Here is a 26,964-nt window from a genome sequence, read left to right as displayed (position 1 = left end):
CACTGAACTGCTGTTTACACGAAGCATCCGCACCAGAAGAACATTTTAAACATCTTGTGTATGGAACTTCCCACTAGGAAACAGCTGGTGATATGGCAATTTAACAAAAATAAATTAAATCTATACATGACCTTCTCAAAGGCAGAGCAGTTTGCCAGTGTTTTGGGGAAAATTCTCCTGTTGATTACATCCTCTTTCACAAATTTTCAGGTCTCTTCTGATCTGCAGACCCTCCCTGCATCTTCAAAGTAAGGACTCATGGGTAAATTGAAGCCTGTGGCCAATTGACCTGGCAGGGACTGAGCAAGAAAATCCACATCAAAGGGTACAGGGAATCCAGTCAGCCCCTTGCTCAGCATCAAGGCAGGAGTCATGCACTGTAGGATGTGACTCGTGCCCAGGATGTGAAAGCCAAGCCTCTGGCAAAGCTGGTGTGGTCTGCTCTCAGTGAACGATGACAGGACAGAGGACAGAGATAAGGCTGCTAAATGCCAGTTGTCCCTTGCTGGGGGGCTGCAGCATCTGGGGTGGACACCTCCAGCAGTGAAACCTGCTTCTCCTCCATCGGAGAAACTAGACCACCTGCTATCAAACACATCTGGTGCAGGGTCTGCTCACCCTGACTGTGGCATCCTTCGTTCCAGGTGGAGAAATCCTGACCTCTTTCTTTCTTGCCCAGCACTTTTCAGCCATTCCCTGCACTGGACAGAACTGCATTGCTGAATTGGGCCACCTCTCAGCAGCGACCTTGACTTTAGACTGTGCCCCTCACTGGGCAAGCAAAGATCTGTTCAGAGCTCACATAAGCACAGGTGAAAAGTTGAAGTGTGCTACTGACAGAGAGATTTTTACTAAAATGTATGTGAGAGCCTGAGTTAGCCTGTGGTGAAAACATGGTCTCAGTCTAGATACTCCATCACAAGAATGACAGATCCAAAGTGCACCAATGCACTGTCCTAAATCACACTGTTGCTAGTGCCAGGAAAGGAAAGCAAGTAAAGCAAGGAGGTAAGGACAAAACATGATGAGTGAAAATATGTATGTGTATCCATAAGCATATGTGCCCACCCTACACACACACTACATAACCTAATTGCATTTCCCATGATAACACCTTCAGGAAGACAGTTCAATTTCAGCCATGAAACATAGCCCCATTTTTTGGGGTATGTCAACTGATTTCAACGGGCAGTTTACTAGTTGATAGTTTGAGGCTGAAGGAAAGAGTTTCATTCATTTCACTGAGGGTAATCGTGGTGTGCAAAGGCACTGATTAAAATTATTAACTGAAAGAGGGTCAGAAGTGAGAGAAAATCTCTCTGCCCCTCCTGCCTCTACTCACTTCCTGATCCTCGGCACTGGGTTCCTCAACCTTTGCCACAACTTGCTGGTAAATAGTCTGGGCTAAAATTAGGTATATAGGAAAGGGTAGGTGTTACCATCTGGTGCATGTTGTTAATTCTTGATGGCCCGATAACATCTATTTTTGATGTTCTTTATTAGCTTTCAGGGGAGGAGAACACAGGGATGGGGCTCTAGTGCCACCATCAGTGGTTTGCAGTATTTTCTGCTTTTCTTCAGTTAACAGCCACCTCTGTCACAGCAAAGGAGTTTAAGAACATGCTAGGTAAGACAAGTGACCATGACAATATTTGAGATATTAGCCTTAATTTCAGTGCTTTGAAATCACCACTGCTTTTTCTCAACTGGTTCTGAACTCTCCGTTTTCATTCTCCACCTACAATCATGCTCCCAAAGATGGAGTAAATGAGCCAGATAAGAGACTTAGCACACATAAATCTCAGCCTCTTAGTAGGTAGTAAGCATGTAAGTGATGGTTCTTTAAAGACAACAGCTGAAGGCCTGAGCTGCCTTTTTGATCTTTTACATTATACATGGCTAAGTATTTTGCATCATGCTCAGCTAAGCACACTGCAAACAAAACCTGGGAAGAGAAAATAACTCAGAAATTAACTCAGACCTCTCAAACTAAAGAGAATCTTCATCATAGGTCAAATTTTCAAGTGAAAAGTTCATTAAATATTTTAAAGGTTAAAAGAGGCTACCTTTTTAATACAAGCTTGGCATGCATTACAAGTTTTCACCTGGAATCCTAAGCTTTATACTGACCCATTACTTTGGAATTCCAGCTTTATGTAGACTTACTCTCATCTTGCACGTCCTCATAAAAACTCCTTCATTGCATGCTACCAGTCATCTCTTCCTAGAGCTCATGTTGGTCATACTCAGTAATTATCATTCTTCTCCAAGGTGACAGAGATTCACTATGACACCAGCTGTGACAATTAAGTGCCTCATCCTCTAATGAACCAGATGATGCAGCAGTCCAGCTCTCAATCCATTGAGCTGCCATCCTGGCTGGGTGCCTCTGCCATCTTGACCTGTCTGCCCAAAGCCCTTCCTGAGAAAGCTTGGCTGTGTTCTTCCAAGTGCATGAAAAAGCCAACAAGCCAAGCACCGCTTTCAGGACTGGCAAGTATATTTGTTTTCAGCATCTCTGCGGTGAGTCAGTGAGACAGATGTACTCTGGAGGGCTAGCAAAGTCACATTGCCTTTTTATGAATAGCTGAGATATTCAAAACTGCAAAACAGCTTCCCAGAGGAGGCAAATGCACCCCAGCCTGAGTCGGCTTAGGCCCTCCTGGAAGGCTCAGTGTCTGGAAACATTAAGAAGTAAGAAATATCAACAGCAACTGTAAATGTCAGCAAAGAGAGTTACTACTCACAAGTGATACATTAAAGATCCCCATCCAGTGGGAAAACTGTATCTGATATTAAGCTCTCCCCAGACATAGAGCTTTGCTACAGAAAGATGGAATACTTGCAACTGAAATAGATAAATGCTCTGGCTGCTTTTAGAAAGCCTCCTGAATTATGTGCCTTTTTCAGTCTAAAGAGATTTATAGCTCAACATGAGCAGGCTCTACTAGAACAATCAGAAAAAAGGGAATGTCTGCAGGTGACAGTGTTACCCAACTCCAGCACACCATGTGACCTAGAAGCAAGAATTGTTAGATACTTAGCTCAATATTTCTAAAATTGTGGTCTGTGATGTTTCTAAGGGTCAATAAAAGATACAAAAGAAGTTTACAATGTTAAATATCAGGAGCAGCTGCAGTTCATTTCTAAAGGAGGTGGGTTTTGGATGTGGATTATAACACGAGGCTGCAATGTTCACAAGATGAGGAACTCATACACCCTCAGCTGCCACCAGCAGCTCAGTTCCTTCAAGGTAAAGCATTAATTAAAATCACATGTAGCTGGCAATTATAGTCTGGTTTGGTACCCCTGTAAGACATGGAAGGAGCTATGTCTGATGCAGTGAGTAAAAGTGTTGGGATTACATGGAAAAAATGAGTCAAAAAATAGTCACAGATGGTTTAGAAAATACTACGCCTGACTTATAGGGAGCTATCTGTTGTTTTCTAGTCTGAATAAGCTGAGAAATTCACAGAAAGGATGATCAGTGATGAGAAAAGTGGACACCAGAAGCTGTCAGGCAAAGGCTTTGTTTGTGTAATGTAGCAGCATTTCATCAGCTTCCAAGAAAATTCACAAGTTCATTCCAGTTGAGGACCATCACATGCGCTGCTGCTATGAAGAAATGAAAGAAAAAAGGTCTTGCAAATATGAAACTATCACCTATAGTACCCACTGAGAGAAAAACTAAATAGTTGTATCCCTAAATCTTATTCACATACCCCTTCTCTCACAAACAGACACGCAGAGTATGCAGAAGAATAAGGACTGCTTGCTAATCCCTGGCTGTTGCAAAGGAAGATAAGTAATCCTCTGTAATCAAATCTGTATGAAGCCTCCGTTTCTTCATAATAAAGCATTCATGTTACAGATGCCCTGCCAGATTTTACCATCTTGCCTTTATATTGATTCTTAAATAGGAAAGCTATCATACTTCTGACTGCTTCTCATAAGGAGACTAGATTATTTCATCATCTGGTTCATCAAAGAAGGAAATACTTAAGTGTCACAGCTGGTCTCAAACTAAATATCTAGTACCAAGATTTCAAGTGAAAATTATTACATCTTCATTGGGTAAGCATTTCATAAATGGCTAGTAAAAAATTATGAAGATAACAGATATAATCTCACATCTTTGGGCTGCAAAGGGAGTCAACTCTGCAAATGCATTTGGATTTATTTTCTCTTGCTTTTGCTAGTACTATCATCAAAGAGATTTTGTATAATGAAGAGATCTGAAAAGCTGAGAGAGCTATTTAGATTTCTGGCAAAGATTTATGACTGAGAATTAAAAACTCTGAGGCAACATCTTCATTTGAAGTGAATCTCTTGTTATTGATGCAACCTTTCCAATCAGAGTACTCACCACGATGGAAAGATAAACTACAAAAAAGCACATCCATCCCCCTTGCAAAGGAGCCATCCCACAGCTCAATCACTATTCACTGCCCATCATTCCTTTCTGAATTTGTAAAAGATCTTCCTCTTTTGCACACACTGTGTACATTCAGCAAATCCTCCTGTAAAGAAACTCGTGTGACAAAGCCACAACTTTGTTGTGCTTCACCTTCTATATATACACAGAGGAAAAGGCAAACTACTCATGTGAAAGAAGAGTTTGTTACCACAGTGATTTGGAGTGAAATGGCCACCTATCACCAGCAGACACTTAGGAAAAGGCCTAGACTTCACAGGGCTACTTAAGACCTCAAAAAGAGCAATGTGATAGTAGGCAAATAATTTCCTTGTAAGAGTGTTCTCATGAAAATCATATGTAAAAGTGGAGTCTTCATATTATATCAAAACCTCAGTAACTTTGTTATGGGATAATATAATCCTATTTCTCTTACAGACCTATAATGTCATTATGTAAATGGCTATACAAAGCCATGATTGTATCAACTAAATGAAATTGTTGTGTAAGACAGTTGCCAGCCTCTGCAAATGAGGCTTTTCAGCACTGTAATACCAGAAAGTTTCCTCCTATAATGCTAGAGGTAATATTAACATTGTTGATTCCTGTGGCATTTTTTACTTTGAGGTTTATCACAATTAACCTTGAAGAGCACAGGACCAAAAAAATAATAAATCTGTGGAAGTTGCATCATGCAGTGAAATTTGTAATAATATTTAGACTCCTCTTATGTTCTACACTCCCTTGACTTTATTAGAAATTTAGAAATCCTCATAAATTTGCTGGCCAGTTTACTTGGTCAAAAATAGCTCCTTATAATCTAAACTCTCTTGGGTACTTTAAAAAAATTAGGCTGTAGGCCTCATAAAAATTTTCAGCTGAAGTTTTGACTGGGTCACTTTGACGTGGAAAAATGTAATTCTTATGTCATAACTATCTTTTTGAAGTTATATGAACCAATAGATGAACCATGAACCTCAGAAAAGGACACATACTTTCTTTCTGAACTCAGCCTAATTTTTGGAGTGCAGAGTAACGGAAGATGCAAATCGTTTAAGACACACAAGCAATAGTTTGAGGGCAGTAAAAGTGCCATAAGAATATTTCCAATTAGCTGTCTCCTGAATTAATGGCATAAAGCTGTTACAAGACAGTGCTATTAAATAAACTGGCAAAATTTTGCGACAAACTTCAGTTAATGATCCTGTAAAATCATGACCCTCGATGCAGATATTTTTAGCCTATTACATCATTAGCTATTCTTAAATTTCTAACTTATCTCTGCCTTTGTGCTGGTTTTACTTTGAATGCATTTCATTTTCTACATAGTAGTCAGTGCGCAGCCATACTTTATGCTGAAAAAAAGGCCACACATGAAGTTCAGATTTTTGTACAATTCTGCAGCTGACCTGTAACCAGCAGTGTGCAACGTCTGCTGTGCTAAAAATGCTGGCCAGGGGACTGCACCCACTCTCCTGGGTTGAAAAATGTCTCCATCTCCAAAAAGGCAAAGAGATAGATCTTTACAATAAAGTCTCAAACATGTGAATGAGCTTGTCCACAGTAATGGTTTAGAGAACCATGAGCACTCTCATGGCACTAGCTGTGAAGTGTCCAGTATTCATTATTCCACTGCCTTTTGGGCACTGTTTTCCACTTTGTTTTCTCCTCTTTACAGACCCTCATTTTCTCATCTCAAAACTGTGTGTTACAGAAATACCCTTTAAGGAAGGACACAGAAGGGTAAAAAGAGATCTAAGATACCCCAAAGTGACTATTCCAGCAATCCCAGGTGCTTAAAGGACTGTAGGCTCCACAGTCTGAGGCAAATGGAGGCAATATTACAGACAAAATGAGAATGTATGACCTCCTTCTCCCTCAGCAGAAGTTATTGTTTGGGTTTTACACAAGAAAAGGAAAACTGAATATGCGTGCCTGACATCAAACCAGTCATAAGCAATACTGCTATTTTACTTTAACACAATTTACTTACTGACATGGGAAAAAGGAAGACATGCCACTGCATATTGAACAATAGCAGAGAAAAATCTTACTCAAATATTTGCCTTCACAGCATTTTAGTAGTAGTATTTCGTGGTAATCACATATCCTCTGAACAGAGAGAGACATAATTCTCTCCCAGGATTTTCCTGGGAAGCTGTGAGAAGGCTCAGAGAAAACAATTCTTATCTCTACTTGCTGCACCTGTTGTTATGCACCTGTGGAATGTGTTACAGAGATTATTTACCAAAGAGTGATTTCTTAATTGGACTCTGGTGATGGTGTTTGGATTGATGGCCAATGAGGTCAAAGCTGTATTGGACTGCTTGGCATGGGCAATGGGTTTTTCATATAGTACAGGAGAGTGTAGCAAGAATAAAGTGATTGATCAGCCTTCTGCAACCATGGAGTCAATGCTCATCATTCCCCAGTGGGGACTGCTGCTACTACAGTATTTTAACCATGAATACTATCTCCCTAGCAGATCTGAAAAAGTCTCCTGAATTCTGTCAGGGCTATCATTTCCATAAAGGTCATCAAATGAGGCCTTACTTTCTTGTTTTGTTATCAAACAGGTAGCACCAGAGAAGTGATAAATAAACATTCCCTTGTAGATAGTACTCCTGCTATGGTACTGTTGTTGTCCTTTTTTACTTACAAGTTAGGCAACACAACAGAGAAATCACACCTTTCTCTCATGTGGCTTGCACATTTTTATGTTCTTGTGGCAGCAGCCAATTTTGCTATTGCCACAACTTCCCATCCTCCAGCTAACGTTTACTAAGTAGCCCCTCATTCCCCCCTAATCACCAGATGTGGTGTTCATGTTTCCAGTCCCATACCACACAGGATTCATGTTTCCAATCCCGTGCCACACTCTGTTATCTACAGATGTTTGTGGAAACAGATAACAAAAAAATAAATTCAAATCATGCAATTCTACAGACAAGCCTTCCTGACAGTTAAAAGAAATCTACAGGCACCTCCAGTAAAAAATATTTCACAAAATAAAGTTACTAATGTGTAAACGAATATTAGATTGAAGAAAACCAGTTGAGAAATAGAGAAGGAGGAAGGAAAAACTAAGCACCAAAAAACAGAGCTTATGGAAAGTCAAACTTACTTTGTTGTAAGCAAATGCAAATTACTAACTGAAATATAAAAATGGTCTGAAACAAGTAATGGAAATTTCAGATTTTTCTCATCACAGGGAAAGTATGAAAGATGATGCATTTCTTAAGAAAGCATTGTGATTGCAGTGTCAAGACCTCAGTGTCAACAGTGCCTCCCAGCCCTCCTTTTCATAAGACAGGTAGCTAAAAAGCCAAAAAGCCAGAAGGGAGGACCACTACAGAGCTCTGCCTGCAGTTTGGCAGTCAGAGTACTTCCAAGAAAGCCTGGATGTCTTGAGACCAGAAGAATTTTGAATCTCAGCCCTCAGAGCATGGCCCATAACTCTCTAACCCCAAAACAGCCCATGTGCAGGCTCAGACCCAGAGCTGAAAGCCCAGGCTCTGCGGCACATCAAGAGTTCAGCAGGTTAAATAAAAAATGTTGGCGAGTAAAAAGCAACCTTCTTTAGAAAATTTTCAGTCTACTTGAAGAACAACCCTGACAAGAAGGTGATAACCTCAACTCCTTTATGCCAGGAAGGAAAGTCCTCAAAGCTAGGCCCAGCAAAGTGACCCAGCCCCATTAGAACAGCTCTGATGTCATTTTAGTGATGTCAAGGCACATTGAAGCTGCCAAAGAACCCACAGAACCATGCACCTGCCCAACCCCCTGCAGGCTTCCCATGCTTCTGAGATGTGGCCAGGGTTATGGGAACACACCTGGGCAGCTGCTATGCCGTTCACTTATCAGTGACAATGTTACGCTTCCAGAAGATTACAAAGCAAAAATAGATCCATTAAACAGCCCCCAAGCAAGCTTTCAAACCATGCATGGTATTGGGACATCTCTAACCAAATAAATAGTACCTTTTCCCCACAAACTGGTAACCTTAGGACACTGACAAGTAAAAATATGGTGATGTTAAATTTCTAGCAATGCACATATCACTGTTATTCAAAGCACTGCGTACTAGTGATTCGCACTACTCCAACAGGTCAGCTTTGCCTGCACACACACATGCACATACACAATTCTCTCCACAAAAAACTGGCAGACCCAGTCATGGAAACATTGAAGGTCAGGTAGGGGCTGGGTATAGGGCTCTCGGCAACCTGATCTGAACAAAGATGTCCCTGCTCGTTGCAGGGAAGTTGAACTACATGACCTGTAAAGGTCCTTTCCAAATCAAACTATTCTATGAAAAAACCTGCCAGCTGGGACACCACAAGACTTCTTTCAGCAACTGGAACATAGCTTGTGTCCCTTGGCTATTCTCCAGCCCCCTTCCATTCTCCTCCTCTTATGTCTAATCCAAAATAAGCAGTAGGCAAGTCTTTATTGGCATGTTGAGGCTAATGAATGCAATTATCAAGGCAGAGTAGCATTATCTCCTGCAATTTATAGTTGTTTATGTAATTTGGAAATCTATTTTTAAAAGTCAACCCTTTGCTGCTGCTGACACCTATCCAAGCTGAATGCTATGAAGAGGTACGACCTCCTCACTTATCTCACTTCTTTAATAATGTCTAATCTTGCAAAAGAAGTTTTGTTGTTTCCACAGGAGTACATGCCTAGCAATCATTATTCCAAAAACATATCTTACTGATATAATTCTTTTTACTTCACAGAAGTTTAAAAATACAAGTAAAGGTCATATGCTAATTTGACATTTCAAAATCACACTCAAACCTGAAGATTCATAAAAGTTTGATTATGACACTTGATGTACTCCATGTATAGAAAAAGCTTAAAATTACTTCTTTTTGTAATGCAACTGAGTTTTTTTGCAATAACACATAATGTTAAAAGGCTTTAAATAGTAGAGAATACCTAGCCAAAGAAACTTTTACCATTGTCCTGCTAAAACAACAACAGATGTACCAAACAACATACTTTCTGAAAATTCTTCAGTAATCACAGTTGTCACTTGTTGTCACAAGAAGAATTTAGAGCTTAAAAAACCCTTTTAATTTGTTAATGTTGTAAGTAAAATACACACTCCACCAATTTTTTATTTGAATGTGTGATGCTAGAATACTAAAGAAAATCCCATTTAAAATGGGGGAAACAACCTTACAATTTCTTAGGAACACTGAAGATGTGCATAATACCTAGACTGATACTTATTAAATACACCTTTAATATCTCATTACCATCCTGTATTCCTCCATCCTTATCTTCTCCCTTTTTCTTTCATTTCTTACCAACTTTGTAAACTCTTCAGAGCAAGTTTGCGTTTTTATACAGGGCTTGACACAACATAGAGCATTGTACGCTCTGAGCAATTGACATATATAACATAAAAGGAAACCAGATCTTAAATTGTCCTGTTATATTACCTGGTTTCACTTATCACTGATATGCAGATTCTGCCTCAGAAGAATCTTTTGACAGACACTGAACAATCTGATGGCTGGTTAGGAACAGCTGGGGTCTTGGAGACCTACAAAAGTGTAAGGGGCTATTTAAATTATGAATTCAGCATAACAGGTAAATAATTATGTTTAAAAGATGACCCTATCACCTCAAACTATCAACTGCTAATACCACCATGGGATTTCCAAGTTAGCAAGTTTTCTCCTCCAAATTTTCTCCTCCTGAGAAAATGCAATGGTTTCAGGATGGCTGCAGATGTGGAACATCACTTCTGTCATATTCACAAGGTTTTATTCATGGCCAGAGCAGTGGAAAAGCAGCAAACAGGTGTCCAAGGCATAATTTTGTAACTATTTAGGACAGGATCAGATATGACAAATTCCAATCTTAAACTTTTGACTTAATCTGAGAAGCTTAGAACCTGCCTGCACAAGTCCTCTACATACAAGCCATACTTAGGAGGCTGGATTCCCAGGTGCTGGAAGTTCACCTGTTTAGTGGTGAACACAGTGATGGCAGGTTAACAGCTGGGCTTGATCTTAGAGGTCTTTTCTAATCTTAATTATTCTAGGACTCTAGAAAGCCACTGTTTGCAAAGGGACTCCACAGAAAAGACAAATCAATTCTTAAAGAGCCTAAAGAAGGTTATTCCCTTAGAAGGGTTCTGCTGCTTAGCTCGAAGGAGAAAGGTGGCTTCTTGATCCCTAATATTGTTCATCTATCTTTTAGTTGGAATTAAAAAGATAATCTGGAATTGTTCATAGCAGCGGATGTGGAACAGACAACATTGTCATTTCTTGTGCTGTTTTGTAGAGTACAAGGGGTAAACAAGATAAGTGCAGCAGTTATCATTTATTACATGCTTAAGTCCCATACATCATTTACTACTGGATGAGAGCATCTTGGGAGGGCAGGGGAATTCTGACTGGGAAAGCAGAAGCTCCAGGTAGGAATGTCTTCTAAAACTAAAAGCAAATAAAGAATCGCCTATCCCTTGTAGCTGTAGGTAAGATTGCTTACATATTTGTAGGGGGATAGAACATAAGTAAGTAAAGGTAGTGTAGAAAGTAATCTTACCCCCTAAAGAGTTGCAGCTGAGCCAATTATTAGAGATTGGGAACAGGCCTGATGTTAACAGGCCACAGCTGTAGCCAATAAGCAGAGTGTTATAAAAGAGTGGCTTGGTTGGCTGAGGGGAACTGGAGTCAGTTGGCTGCTGTGAGGACAAGGAAGAGTCAGTGCCTAGAGGGGCTATCTACAAGGAACATCAAAGAGCTATGAAACTCCAGCAATATGGAGCCCTTGCAGTGTAATGACAACACATACTGACACTTTAAAAGGTAGACTAAATAAAAACATGCAGCAAGAAACATTTCCCTGGGAAACTACTTCCACTGTTACGTTATCTACTTATTTTGAGTATATGTTTAACTGTGGGGGGAGGGGAAAAAAGCATTTTCTTTGTTTTATTAACTCCACTGCTCCAATAGGCAAAACATGGAATTGAATAGTAATATAGAAACTAGAAATAAGACACAAGTTTTCATTTTCATCTTTATTACAAAATTATTAAAAACTACTCTGCTAACATTTTGAAGTTAAATTTAAATAAATCTTCACAGTGCACCAGGCTACCAAAAGGGAGTAAAGAAGGTAAACAAGTTAGGCAATGTATTTTGTTCTCCATTACAAACAGTCAGAACTCAGGAACCTGCCATCAGGAAAATCAATTTGTCCAGCACCTCTGCCTCAACTGCTATAAATGAGTAAGTGGCAGAGGCCTCATTACATTTTCTTTATATTTTTCAAAGTAAATTTAAGAACAACAAATGATACACAAAGGGTACAATTCTTTAATATATTTTTAAAGGGATCATTTTTTTGTTAGCTGAAAAATACAGCTCACAAGCATGGCTTTATAATGTTCCAGAACATAAGGAAAGAGTCTTTTAAAAAATACATACAATCTGTTAAAACTTCAGAATTTTTAAGATGTTGAGGCTGATCATTTACAATGTCATCAAAAAATTAACACCATATACACAAAGACAGAATTATCAACTGTTTTAAAAGTAACATTTTATATAGAATATGGACAGTCAAGAATTCATATGCCAGTAAATATAATCACTGTTCCTTTTATTTTCTCTAAGGCAGACAGAGTAGGAAGATACACTGCCTTCATAACTATATTAGTTCAAAACCTATTGTTTTGCAAAAAAAAACTTTAAGAAAACATGTATCATTCAGAATTGTTTACTTCCATTGACTCTTGAAAAACAATACAATTCTTTATTATAATTTTTAAAAATAGCACAAGCTACAGTACAGCAGCAGCAATGTGCTATCAGCTCAGATTTGATAGCTGCAGTGAAAATACTTTAAAATATCATTCTTTTCTTGAGGTTTGAAAAAGAACAGGGATGAACTTACACTTAACATTGTTGGCAGATGAAAAATTATTGTTTTAACCCACCATATTAACCTGATGGGTTAATATGATTATTCTTCAAAAACCACAAGCCTATAGAACCACAAAATGCTTATTCTCTAGGGTCATGTTAAACATTGACCAAGAAGGAAAACTGCAGAGTAACTAGCCCAGTTATGCCAACTTTTTACCATTCACTGGATGGTCAAATGTGATTTTGGGGTGGCTGACCACCAGGAACCACCAAAGAAACCCCTGGTACAGAAGAACGTGTATGCAAAGGGAAGGGAGCCTGTGTTAATGATTTTGGGGAAATTAATATCATCAATGTCAATGAATATGTATGTAAAATTAAGAATATAAACAGGAGCTTTCTCTGTAATCAGCATACAAATATTTCAGAGAAGATACTCCCTCATGCACCTGACCGAATAAAGAATGCCTGCTTCTCAAAGCTGCACTGCTGTTAAGGGGTTTTATCTTCACTGGTTTTTGGTAACAAAAGTATCTAAATATGTTCAGATCATCAAAATAAGGGACCACCTTGCACAGAGGGGAGATAGCATTAAACAGATATATTGTCACTTAAAGAGTTCTAACTAAAATGCAATTGGTTTTATTTCTGTTACCTTTAGGTGCACCGTCAATAATAAGGCTAAGTTCAAGAGGCCCCTGGGATGATGTGGAATTTCAGAAGGTATAGATGTTTAAGACCCAGTTCAGTTTTCATTCTCCAGAAGAGTGAAATAATCAATGTGCTGAAACTTCAAGACCTCATTTCCCCAGCTGGTCCAACCAGGCTGTAGATTGCGAGCAAACAACTCCAAGCATTCCACATCTGGCTTGATAAACTCTGCCAGAACTGCTGTGCAAGAGAAAAAAAAAAGACAACAACAATGACAATGGTACAAATAACAATAGTAAAAAAGTAAAACCTCCCCTGTGATGCTGGCAGAATAAAAAAATGAATGTTTCATTAAAAAAGGGAGAGACAGCAAATTAATTTCAGAGGTTTCATCAAACAGCTGGACTATTTATAGTGAGAAAGTAATCTTAAATAAATGCCCTTGAGATTCTGAAAAATACTGTCAAGGCCTTCAATAGCCTTGATTTATTGGTTTTCATTTAGAGAAAGGGAAGGAGGATTTATTTCAGCCTCTACATAAACGATTTCTGAATTTTTTTACTAATATCAACCAAACACCTCCTAAAGCCTTACTTAGCTCCAATAACATGGGGGCAATACTTATATATATAAATAAATAAATACATAAACCCTTTCCTTAATTAAGAGCACACTCTCTTTTCCTCTGTACCTTAAAGGGGATAAAAGTATTTTTGTAATGAAAACATTATCAAAAGTAAAAAGTAATACTATTATCAAAAGTTAAAAGTAATACCAGTTAAATAAGTACAGCACTAAAAGGGCTAAAAAAATGCAGGAACTATTTTTTTCCCCAATATCAACCTGGCACCAGAAGAGATATTTCTATAACTGTTACTGCTATTCAGTAACATAAATCTCATATTTCTTTTATAGTTGGGGATTTTTGCTGCCTAAATCCAAATATAAAGACGTCTGTCATTAACATCAACTGTGTCACTGATCACTGGTATTCTTGGAGATAGAAAAAGATCTTGCATTTTGCTTGAAAAGTATTATAGTAAAGAGTTTATTGTTAAATGTGTTACTTGTCATATAGAACCATTTAGTCTGTGGCTGGTTTGAGGAACTCCTTAACTACGTTTCATGAAATGGCTACAAAAACATGAGAAAAGCAAAGGGTTAAGGAGCCCCCAACACAGAGAAGGCAGAAAGACTGAAAAACTTATCTATACTAAAAACTGCATGTTAAGTTTTGTGTTTTGCTGCTGAAGATAAAAGAAGAAAAAGTATGGAAACATGACCCTTTCCAAAGAATACTTTGGTCATTTTTAGATCAGATCTGCTAGTGATTTCTGCGTATCTGTCACTTAAAAATACAGCTCATAAGGCCAACATTTTGCTGCTTCACTCAGCCTCTTCAGATATGATCACTGCATAAAGCAAAAACACATCCAGTCAACATACACTGAAGTATGAGAGGAAATTTTTTGGTGCAATCCAAGTACTGACTTTTTGCATCAAGTTTGCCAGTCACAGATGCCCTATGTGAGACCCCAGCTGGTCAGGCCATAGATTGCTCCTGTTGCAGAAAGATGAGCACCCGCTTCACTTTCTAGTGTTAGCCAACCCAAGGTGCATTTCCTACCTACGTGATCACTTCTTCCAAAGCTCCACTGTATTAAAAACTTTTCTGTAAATATTGTTAATGGGTGTTTCCAGGCTTTTTTGTATTTTGGCATGGTGTAAAAATCTATTCGCCTTCTCCCAATCTTTAACAAATGTCACATGAATGTCTCAGATGGGCTATCATCAAGGCAGCTTTTAATCTAAAAAATACTGCTACCAGAAGGAATCTTATTCCAAAAACCTGCTTCTTTTAGAGGCAAGATAAAATGTTTAAACAAATCTAGCATTTACAGAGAAGAGTCTGGGAAGTTTAGAGGAAAATGTACATTCTGACAGAAAACTCACACACTGTTTGGTGTCGTGGGTGTTCATCTAATTAGACACCACTTATGAGTAGTTGCTTAATATCATTTTGCAAACACATCATAATAAAAAAGTGGTAAATTTTATTGTTCTTTTCACAGCTCCATTAAGATAAAAATTTCTTGGGCATAATTTGCTGACAATTTGATCAGAGGGCCAAAGCACCTCCCCTAGGAGGACAAGCTGAGAGTTGGGGTTGCTCATCCTGAAGATGAGAAGGCTTCAGGAAGACCTGATTGTGGATTTTCAATGCTTAAATAGGGGCTATAAGAAAGAAGGCAACAAGCTTATTTTAGCAGGGCCTGCAGCAATACGACAGGGGATAAAGGTTTTAAATGAAAATAGGATCAATTCAGACCAGATATAAGGAAACAATTGTTTACAATGAGGGTGCTGAAACACTAAACAGATTGCTCAGAGAGGTGGTAGATCTTAAAATTCATAAGTTAAAAATAATCTTCATAGCATTGGGTTCAGTAATCCAAAGCAGTTTCAGAAGTCACCAAAAACTTTCATGCCTAAAAGAACAAATTTGAAAAGCACATATCAACCAATCTCAAAGACTGGCTCACCAGAAAGCAAAAAAGGGGTAGCCAAGAAACCAATCAGTTCAACAGAAGCAGGAAAAGTGTGCCAGTCTTTCTATCAATTTGGTTCTAGAATTTAAAAAGGAAGTCGCAGGAATCTCCCTCTCTCCTTCTGGCAGAGACAACATCTTTTTAAACTTCGAGGGCTTTTTAAAAAAACCAGACACATTACATATAATTTGAGATCACATTATAGTATGATTCTTCATTGCTAGGTTGTAGGCATTTACATAATCACATCAGGCAGTAACTTGCACTGCAACGAAATTACCATATCAAAAGAGCTGAATTTTGCTGGCTTAAAATCTCATTACATTGGTTTCCTTCAAATAGGAAAAATCAGTGTTCAAGTCCCAAATTATGTCTTCTTTGTTAGACCTTTGTATCACCAGTAGACTATCTTAACACACATGGATCTGATCTGCAGCCCTCAAGCAAACCCTTGGGGTTTTTCCTCTGAAAACAGCTTAGAGGAGTTCCATCAGTAGAAAAATTAAGTATTGAGTTTTTCTACCACAGGAATAGATTGAAAAACAAAACCCAGAACACAATTACTTCTATCCACTTACAGATACCACTGACAGGAAACAGGTTAAATAGATTATAAACAGCCTGTTCTTTATCATTTGCAGGTGTCACAAACACCAAGACAGCAGCTCAGGTACTTGAGCACCTAATGCCCTAGGACACGTGAAGCGAGCACAAAGGTAGCTGGCAGACACAACAGCTCCAGAAAACCCATTTCATTCCAAAGCATAATCCAGTGGCCAGGCAGGAGACTTGACACACCTGCACATTCCTAATCCCAGACACATATTGAAGATGCATGCTCAGAAAATTGTTTAAATGAGCTAAAGAATTATCTTTGAAACAAGCAACATTTTTTGAACTTCCACTGCCTAAAAAGCAAGTTCTGCATTGATAAATTGGATATATAAAGTGAAAATAAGCGTCTGCTTTTTCACTGCCTGATCAGTGAGCCTTGCAAAGCACAAAGCACAAGTTATTTCAGTTTAAAATAACCCTTCAAAAGAGTTTGCGACATAGAGGTCCTTATTGCCCAATTTGTCTAAACCCTGGACCAGAAAATGATCTGAAATCCAGCTCAAAGATGGCATTACAGCACTCCGTCTTTCCTGAACTTCAAGTTAAATCTAGATGCTGATGCAACAATCAATTAGTCTTACAGCAAGGGCTCACAAGGCCTATAAGGAAACAAAAGGCATTTACTTCTTTTAGTTCCAAGCAAACCTTTATAACATGGCCTAATAAACCATCATTGCTACAGGAGGAGGGACCTCCCATGACTCCTCATTGCACAATTCTGCTGAATATATGCAAATTGGCTAGAACATAGCCAAGAATTAATTCCACTGCTTTTAGGCAAACTCCTACACAACAGCATTATTTTCTGACAATAAATGCATATACTTAAAAACTGGAAGAGCAATGGCTATAACAAGAACAATCTGTAATACAGGAAAAGGAAAAAAGGTGATGTGAAGTTATGTAGAACTTCATACATATCTGTAACAGAGTATCTTTTGTGCTCTCTAAGAGCACCATTGAATTGAATTAGGAAGAAAACCTGCTGTTATTTGAATCAAAACCTGGAGTAATAAAATTTGATTTTAACACATTTGCATAAAGCAGCTTAAGTACATTTACAATGACATATTAGAGCTCTAAGCATTGAACACAGCACATGCATCACCAAAACCCCTACAGTTGCAATTTCATGGTTAAATGCACTGTAGGAACACAAACATCTCTTTTTGATGGCTTACTTTAATTTACATCTTTCTTTTCCCCCAGAGAGATAAAACTCTTATAATCAGTCATTAAGTGGCTACATATGTACCAACATACAACCTTTATTGTTGTAATAAGAAACAAAGTGCCAGACAGCATCAGTAAATACTAATATTTTTGGCTTTGTTACTACTAAAACAAAGCATAAAGAATGTGTCTGACTCATCAAGTGTCCTTCTCCCCCCTTGCCAAATCCCTGCTTCTGTTCAAATTTCTTCTGAACCCCTCTAGGATGTAGCTCAGCTGCTCTCTACTGGCTGCTTGAGATTATTGCCTGGTCGTGAAAGCAACACCTTGTACAGCACAAAAGTTAAAGCATCAGCAATCAGCTTTTGCTTTACTGTCTACCTTTTCATTACATAACCATATTCTGCATAGACCTGCCAAAAAACCTGTAGGATATACGTGGATTTTCACAAAAACTTTTTAAACTATTCATATTGCTCCAAGCAAGTTCATTTTTTCAAAGAGAAATACAAATGCTGCCCAATGTTATCAAATCCCATTACTCAACTGAAGACTCAAGGAATACACCCAAAAATTAGGAAGGACAGTTTCCTTCAAATTCCACTCAGGGTTATAATTTATAATTCTCCAATATGGTTTCTAGATCTGCCCTACAAAATAATTGCTCCGAGGACCATTGTTGCACTAAAATTTTCCATAATACATCCAAACTGCTGGTTTGCACCCTTGGATGCCTCACAAGTCTCCTGTTTGTGTCCAAGTTTGCTGATAAATATTGGCTTGCTAAAGAGACCCTAGTGACAGCCTCATAAATAACCACCCCACTGTTCATTAGCTTAAATCAACACATATACACCCTGCTGTAGCCCTAATTCTTGGAGATGTGGCTTCAGGATGGCACAAAGATCCTTCTAGAACTGCCCTTCTGTTTCTTCCATTTTTAGCTAACCAAAGTATGTCCTTTCTACTAGTTTTTTTAACAGGTGTGTGTGTATGTATACATATATATATATGGTAATTTAATAAATGCAAGCCCCCAAACACAGATGCTAGAACATCCCTGGAGATACAACAATTGCTCAGATCAAAAGTAGTTCTACCCCTTGGGAAGAGAAAAAGAAAAGCATATCAGTGAAGCAAAGTGTGACACCTCTCCTCTCCAAGAGCATTAAACATTTCTTCTACTTGCCTTTCTGATGTGAATACAAAACACCTGGAATATTTGCAGACTCATTGCGAGCTTCCCCCTTGGTGGAGGATTAAATCGATTTTGGGTGAGATTTTAAATATATTTCTTACCACAGCCTCGGAAAGTTCTAAGGTGCTGTAATGATGAAAGAAGTACCACTTCCTATTGACTAAATTAGTCAAAGTGCTCCAGAACAATTCTTTGTACCAACTCTAAAAAGTTTAATTTATACCCACACTAACTGGCTGGCTGGAATTACTGCATCAATTTCAGTGAGCAAAACACAACTTCAGTGAGCGAAATACAACTCCTCAGAAACAAGCAAGGCATACCTTATTTTTTGCCTCTTGTTAGCAGTCTTAAAATAGTTAAGTTTTTGGATTTAAAGGCATAATTGCACTGTAGGCATATAATCAATTCATGCAGATATGTAAACATTTATTTCAGGATGACATAATAAAGAAACAGGTTTCTGCTTTCCTGTTTTATGTACTCCCAAAGTTCTCTCCCACACAAGGTACTTTAGGTCATTTGTCACGACTTCATATATGAAGTATCTGTAAAACTGTTTCTGCAGCATTTAAAAGATAAATTTTGAAAAATGCAATATTTTTTCTACGTCTACCCAAAATGTTCACACAGTACTACTTGAAGTTCTGCTTTTCACATTAATTTTCTCTCAGGATGAGGTGCTTCAGAACACTTTAAGAGGAACCACAAGTTCTGTTGAGTAAAATTGCTTGACAGATGGGAAATTAAGGCATTTCTAGGTACATCCCATAATGAGGCATCCAAGATCACTGTGCTACAGAAACATTAGGCATAAAAACCAAAACATACCAGCAAGAGGAGGTTTATGTGAATGCAGACTGCAGGGTATGCTGACAATTAACTGATGCTCTGGAATTGGAAGAACACCTTCAGATTTCCTGTCATATAAATCAGAAAAGAAAAGAAATGTGAGAATGAATGAATGAATGTTACCCAATGTGATGCTACAGCTCTTGCAGAGTTATTTCAGATGGGAGATAACACACAGAATGTTCATTCACAAACTTCAAAGTCCAAGGGAAATTAAATGTTGCTCAGACATAATACATAAAACAACTTATGAAACAAATTATGAAATCATTGAGGCTTTGGACAAAACATGGTTTACAATAGCCATGCAAAGCCACTGAGAACAAACAATGCAGTCTTTTATGTCAGTATGTATGGAACAACAGCAGCATCCCCAAAATGGCATCAGCCTGTGCCAAGGGCTCGTGGTCCAAGAGAACCTGTCAGCAAAGGAAGCCCTGTCCACAAGGCTTTTGTCCAAGAGTTTCCCAAGAGAGCAGATACAGGAACACACAGGGGTTCCCTTCTTTAGTCTCACTAAGGCACTCCCTTACTCCAAAGCTAATAAGGCTATCTTTAGGTTCACAATCAGCCAAGAGATTTTGGGACATTATATTGCATTATGAGTTAGTGATACATACAAAGGGAATCCTAGCAGCTGAAAAAAAAAAAGACATTTACCATAAATATCCTGACATACCTTAAGGCTTCCTTTACATCTGCCTGAACTCTCCCCAATATGAGAACTTCATAGGGTTTTTTGTGCAAAGAATCCAAAGGCAACACAAATTCTCCAGCTGTAGTAATCTGACACAAAAGAGTTAAAAATATACAGCAGAAAATTTTAATATCCCATATTTTCCCAAGACCTTTTCCTTTAAAAAAAGAAGGATATTGATGATATCACAGCTTTCAAATAGCGACGTAAATGGTAGTAAATAGACAAATGAGAAGAACACAAAGTGTCATAGTGCAAGTCTTCTCAGTCTCCAAGAAAGCAACAAAATAAAGAACTTACTTTTACCCAGTGCCACTCAGCAAGTGTTTTCACTGACCAGTGAGGATAAAGTTCATCCTTAACAAAACGTAAGTGCTTCTGTCTGTTAGTCACCCACATGACTACAAGACAATTTGGAGCAGCTAGTGCTGGTACAGGAATCTGCTTGATTTGCCATGAAGACAAGTAGCTGTACCTGTGCCAATAAAGTAAGAAAGCAAATTAGCATATACCAACCATAAAACTTTCAAAGCAAAACAAATGGATAAAAAAATTACACAGACCACTCACTTCAAGAATCATCTCCTGACAATCTAAGTCATAAAAATAGTTCAAGACTGACACCCAGTGGACAATTCCGAGAGATTTGATATAAAATCATTAGTGTATGAACATAAGTTTTGCTGAGCAGAACCTTGAACTATGTACTTTCACTATGCCTTGAAATAAAGCACTATTAGTTGTGACTCTTAAGTTTAGGAGCCCATGTTTCTTTTCATTTAAGAACTATCAGATGTAACTCAATATTTTCATCCTTGTGCCAGAACAAAGCTATTTAGTGAACAGCTTCTTAGGCAATGTAATGCTATTCATTTCTCATAATAAACTCTCTTCTGAATGAAAATGACAAGTGAGTCACACTAATTTGAATGGCAACAGAACAGGTCATTAGAGATAACAACTTCTCCAATTATTTTCACAAGTTGTTCATTTTTTTTAATTATCAGCCATGGTGGAAGTTTTCTAGGTTATTCAAAACCATTCTGCACTTTTCTGAACTAACTGAATGCTACATTGGTGAATCCAGGATGCTTTCCAGATCCTGTCCTGTTCTACCATTTTTTTTTCATGATGCAATTCTACACTATCAATAAACTGCAGCTCGTGGAACCTACACACTGCAGCACCAAAAATATTGGCACACTGCCTAATGAAAATTGGCAGCCACCATGTGGGTAGCCAGGACCCTACACAATGCTACAGTGAGAAACAGCAAACAAGGATAAAATCCAAATACCTCCTGGACTGTCTAGAGGAGAAAGTATTCACCTAGATGAGAAATGCTTCACAATGACTAGCTGCCAACAAGATAATTATGAGCAGTGATGGCTCCTCCATTTTTTGCCTTTATTTCATAAGGGAGAAAGGATCTTGGTGACTAACTTATGCTCATAACTACAATTATTCTCTGAGTACCTTATATACTCAAGAAAGACACTTCTGAATGAGAAATGTCTCATTTGAATGAGAGTTTAGAGAGGTTTCTGAAGGGCTTTCAAAGGACAGCCTACACATCCGTCCCTACATCTTCAAATGTTATGTCTTCATAACAAGATCAAAAGCCACGGCAAACTTTATTCTAGAAAGTTGTAAGACCATATTTCCTGTCCACCCTTCTTTCACAGAGATACAATTCCATGGTAATAAGAGGACTCCACTAGCATAAACATGATGTTACTCAGCAGTGGAGGAAGCCCATAAAAAATTAAGTTAATAACTTCATAAACTACAGTACTCAGAGCTCCTATTGCACTAGAAGATTTCACTGCTGCATTATCATGTTTTTCTAAACATTAGACTCAAGCTTAAGTTACACCTCAAATTAAATAAAAACGCACTCCAACTTCCTAGCAAGATTTCAGTCCTGGAAATACTTACATATTTATCTAGCTTTATGTCCACTGAAGAAACCTTATTAATTACAAACTAATATGTGCATGATCTGGGCTGTACAGAACAGCTGAATCCATACTTTCTTTGTAAAGAGCTAACATTCTCTCACCAGCTAGATAATTCAAGATCTACTCTTGCAAATATCTTGTATGCCAAGTATCCAACACATTTCAGTGAAATACCTAAGGCAGTCCATAGATTTGAAGGTAAGCATGTGTGAAAATATTTACAAGTTTGAGCTACAGTCTCACAGTGGTCCTGGATTGGATCAATATATTAAAATGTTAATTACCCTCTGTAATCTACGATGACAAAGTTTGGTTGATTTTACTAAAAAACATACCTGTTACTCCTTTTAACAGACTTGTTCTCCCATGGTGGATCAATCACAATTACATCATATTTTTTCTTGTCTGGCAAGTGAAATTAAAAAAAAAAAAAGAAAAATCAGTAAAGTAGCTTTAAAAAAAATCTATGAGTTAAAACAGATATATAGCAAAACTGCAAATTTCTTCTGTTCTTTTCAAATAAGAAGTTAAAAGACTTTTGACATGCTTGTGTTAATTCAGATAATCATATCCATAAAATTCAGTATTTTTTGGCTGATTACCTAAGGAAAAGACTTTTATGTGGTCTGTGTCAGATCCCTCTAAGAAAGTTTGAGTATCTTTAGGACTTTCAGGGAAAGAAAGGATAGCAGAGTGCAAGTCTCAAAAGTAAAATTTTTTCAAAGTTTCCCAACAGAAGTTATGCAATAAGGCATCCAGCTGAGTGAAAAGCTACAGCCCTGAATGCAAGATTCCTGTCCTGTTTGATCTTTTATCAGGCCAACAGAGACATGCAGAGCTTCAAGCCAGCTCTAGAAAACTGTTTTGCACTACTGGAGGTAAAGAGAGACAGATAGTGTATGAAATGAGAATCAATGAAGAGTAAAAGAACCGATAGAGTTTTCATGGGAGAAGCTGAGTTTACTTTAGCTGGAGGATAAAAGATACAGAACACATGCACAAAAAAACAGAACTCCCCAATTTTAATTCTCCAGAGAACATCTTTGTTCTTTCATTTAGTCTGACAGCAAGAACAACAGCTTAGTATTTGATGTTCATGAAATGTGATTACTACACATTATTCATTTAACACTGGAGGTGTTATCCTCACAGTGGACTGACCAGCAAGAATTACTTCTATTTTGGCAGGTGAAAGGGAAGATGAAAAATAACAATTAAAATGGACAGCAGATTTACTCAGGAAAAAAGTCTACAGTCAGGGCATTATGTTAACATTCACTGTTGCTTATTTCAAAAGCATTTGCTCAGATTTCTTGGACTGCTCTGTAACTCTTTGGAGAATCTTATATGCTCCACTGTGGAGAGTGGTAGCAGAATGATAATAATCTTCTTTCTTTCCTACAGATGAAAACAGCTTCCTAGCTAGATTTTGGACTTCAAATGCAAAATTATTATTTAGATAGCAAGATTCTACTTCCTGATTATCTTCTCAATAAAAAACAAAATTAAAAAATCATAGCATCTAAATTACATATGCTTCCTCTCTTCTCATGTGCAATTAAAAAAAAATCTAAAATTACTGATTAGAGGGAAGAGCAGTAATGCCCAGCTCTTGCTCACAGGCAACATCTTTCCTGTAAGACTGTCTGGTAAATCCTAGCTATGACTGATAGTGACAAAAATAATAGTAATAATAATGAAGGTCAATTTGAAAGCTACTGGAATGGCACTGAAGACTTATGCATGCTGTCAGCTTAGGGCTGGGGATAGTGCCTTGGATAGCTTTTGATCTACTTTTACAGAGAACTTGATTATTCCAAAATCCCCTCATTTCCCTGTTGCTGATTTTTACATAAGCCAATACCCTCAGCTGTGAAACACAGAAGCTGAAAAGACAAGTCATGCTTGCTACTGGTGGTCTTGCCTTCCAGCTGGGTGCAACAGCCTGTCAAACTGTTACCCTCCCTGGGGGATACTGGGTTTTGTTCCACGACCTGTTTATTCCAATCTAAAAAGACCCTGCCACTGAACAGGATGAGTCTGTAAGTGAACATTAGCTTTATGGTGCACTACCTCATCCCCCCGCCATGGACTAATCTAGCTAAAAATCAAGACAGCAGCATCACCACTTCAGCAGCAGCATGGACCTACCTATGCTAAAGGCTTATCCTGTGGGACAGGGACCCAGCAGCACAGCTAGTCTCAATTCAACGTTTCCATGCCTTCTAAGCTGATAGCTGCTCAGAACACGCTCACAAACTGCTGCATTTTGGCTGAGACTTTTAAAGGAGCCTCCTGGAGACAAATAATCCCCTCATAACATGATTTCCTAGCCAACCTTCAACATTCCTTTGAAAGTCCTTACCTATTTGCACAAAGTTAGAAATATCACCTTGAAAGCCTGCAGCAGCATTTGCTATGAGCGTAATGCTATAGCTAAAATCTGTTCACTGAGTCATCTTGACATTAACTGCCCTTCTTGGGCAGGAGAAAACCACCTAAAGATACTTACAGTTCAGCAGGGGCTGTAAACATGAAATATCAGATAAGAGGAAACTGCTTCTTGGTGGCACCAAGTATTTCTGCCCCATTAACACAATAATCTTTGCACAGTTTGAGCTGTTTTCCACAACATACGAAAGCAGGTCCTGCTCTGCACTGGAGGTTTCCTCCTCTAGCACACATACAGCTTGATGGTCACTTTCATTCACAGCTGGAAACTGCTTTGCCATTTCACATAGTTCAGCCAACCCACAGACAATGTGCTGAGGAACATTATTCTTCCTGCAACTGAGTTTTGCAGTCATACGGTGAAGAAAACCACTTTTGAGTCCCTCTTGGACTAAATCCAAAGTCCCTTCCCAAATGAGCTTCCTGACCTGTATGGTGACAAAAAAAAAAAAAAAAAAAAAAAAAAAAAAAAAAAGGAAAAAAGAAAAGATCTTTCAAGTGTCTGTTTGACCAGGGAATACAACTGAAATCAAAACATTTTCAATCTGCAGGCAGGGAAAAGTATCCTTGCCAATTACTGAGATCATTGGCTCAAAAGCTACAAAGGTTTTATAATAAGGCGTCTTGGTCTAACCCCAGCTGGCAACCAAGTACCACACAGCCATTTGCTTACACCACATGCCTCCCAGTCCCTGGTGGGGAGAAGAATCCAAGGAAAAAAAGCAAACCTCATGGGCTACTGTAAGATCAGTTTAAAAACTGAAACTAAAAAATTATTATCATTACTTTTATTATTGAAAAGTGGGAGTGAGACAGAAGTAATGCCCAAAAGACACAACTGATGCACAGTAAGAACACCTACTGACTGATGTCCAGCCCATCCCTAAGTAGCAAATCCATGGCTCCTGGCCAACTCCTATTGTTTATATAGTGAGCACGATATCCTATATCCTATGGAATATCCCTCTGGCCAGTTCGGGGCATCTGTCCTGGCTGTGTTCCCTCCCAGCTTCCTTTGTGCACCTGCTCATTGGCAGAGCACAGGAAACTGAAAACTCCTTGACTCAGGGTAAGCACGGCTTAACACGCTAATGTTTCAATTGTTGCAGTCAACATTACCCTCATGCTAAACCCAAAATGAGAATATTTGATGTTTTCCGACCTATCCTGACCAGGCTGGAAAGGACAAAGCAGCTGCATCTGGGTGCAGACATTTGGGCAACAGATCTAGCTTTAGCATTCAATATGTTAACTCTGGGGCTTTTTAGAAGTCTTAGGTTTATTTTTCATTTGCAGCACTCCCAACTCCATCAACTGTGCATTAGCTGTCCAGCTACCAAGCAGAAAACTGGAGAAAGAAAGAGTGATAAACTACTGAATAAAACATTTCAGACAACAGATGTGGAATATCATTGTTTCAACCAAACACAAATTTCAAAGCAATTATCTGAAGTTTAATTTAAAATTCTAATTTAATTTCAAGTTACTGTGCCCATGAACATCTTTTTAATTAAAATGTATACTGGGATCTAAAAATCAGTAATTTTCCACATTTCAATTCACTTCATAAAACAACAGTTTATGCATTTTACAGTCATACAGAAGTACCATCAGTAAATCAAATTAAAGTATCAGAACTCAATTTTTGCAACTTTTCTAAGTGGCAAACATCTCAAATAGCCTGTTAGTCAGTCCAGGATGACACAAGTCTTGGATGTATTTACACTGTCATTCACCTACTGGGGAGTCAGCACCTCCGCTTCACAAAATTTAGAGACCCATTTTATTCCAAATCATGGAGCCTTTATGAGTTTTGATTGTCAGTGAGGTGGGTTTATCCATTTGTCCATTGTCAGTTACAGGGGCTTTATTAAAGCCCCTGTAAAAAGCCTTTATACTGTGGTTTCAAAAGCTTCTGATTACAGAATCTTCAAGATTACAAGAGGGCTTTACAAAATGCACTTTATTACAATTCCCAGATTAGTGGAAGAGGAAGAAAAAGATTTTTTTTTATAATTTAATAACGCCACCTCTAGATATCAGACAGTACAGAGTTATAAATTTTTAGTACCTAGGTTTGTGATAAAAAAAGCTCATATTGCTTCAACAGAATTAATAAACATATCTTCAGAAATTATACCTTCTTACATGCATGTGTTAATTTACAGATGGACAAAGTCTTGAATATGAAGCAATCAAAGCAGGAGATTTAACAAATGGCTGCTGAAGGAGTTTAGCGTATTTTGTACTCTTCCCTATATTGACACTGACTGAAATTCATACATGGATTCAACAGCTGAAATTCATAGATTCACTTGCAAAAACAAAAAATTGCGGTTGTTTGGATTTATTTTTGATGAGTCTACAGATATAAATAAGTGTCAAAATAATCTGCCTTAACTTGCAGAGGTATAACCTTTAATAACACAAATTTAGTAAAAACCCAATACTTTCTAATCTGTGAATGATACAAGAGGCTAACTGGAGTCACTGATTTTTCCGAACTCT

At 38.1% G+C, this 26,964-nt stretch overlaps 1 protein-coding gene across 12 annotated transcripts in view; it reads right to left on the bottom strand.

Annotated features, from left to right (window-relative positions):
* The window catches only part of LOC141729897 (N(6)-adenine-specific methyltransferase METTL4-like), a 52,508-nt gene that overhangs the window by 21,719 nt on the left and 3,825 nt on the right, over nucleotides 1–26,964 (bottom strand). For 6 of the 12 annotated variants that reach the window (XR_012581461.1, XR_012581460.1, XR_012581458.1 and 3 more), the window contains exons 4-10: nucleotides 24,518–24,884; nucleotides 22,341–22,410; nucleotides 20,345–20,519; nucleotides 20,027–20,133; nucleotides 19,327–19,415; nucleotides 12,965–13,200; nucleotides 9,868–9,971 (exon numbers count right to left, since the gene is read on the bottom strand). Coding sequence is in view for 2 of the 12 variants with exons in the window: in XM_074546553.1 (XP_074402654.1) it covers nucleotides 13,055–13,200; nucleotides 19,327–19,415; nucleotides 20,027–20,133; nucleotides 20,345–20,519; nucleotides 22,341–22,410; nucleotides 24,518–24,884 (954 nt within the window). In the remaining 10 variants the exon portion in view is untranslated. Of the gene's footprint in view, nucleotides 1–9,867; nucleotides 9,972–11,440; nucleotides 13,201–19,326; nucleotides 19,416–20,026; nucleotides 20,134–20,344; nucleotides 20,520–22,340; nucleotides 22,411–24,517; nucleotides 24,885–26,964 lie in introns of those variants that run through there. The other 6 variants (XR_012581465.1, XR_012581462.1, XR_012581466.1 and 3 more) reach the window with 3 other exon arrangements.

This window comes from Zonotrichia albicollis, chromosome 8, assembly GCF_047830755.1.
Source record: "Zonotrichia albicollis isolate bZonAlb1 chromosome 8, bZonAlb1.hap1, whole genome shotgun sequence".
Taxonomy (NCBI): Eukaryota; Metazoa; Chordata; class Aves; order Passeriformes; family Passerellidae; genus Zonotrichia; species Zonotrichia albicollis.
Note: the sequence above shows the minus strand (reverse complement) of the source record. Positions and strands in the feature narration are given on the sequence as shown.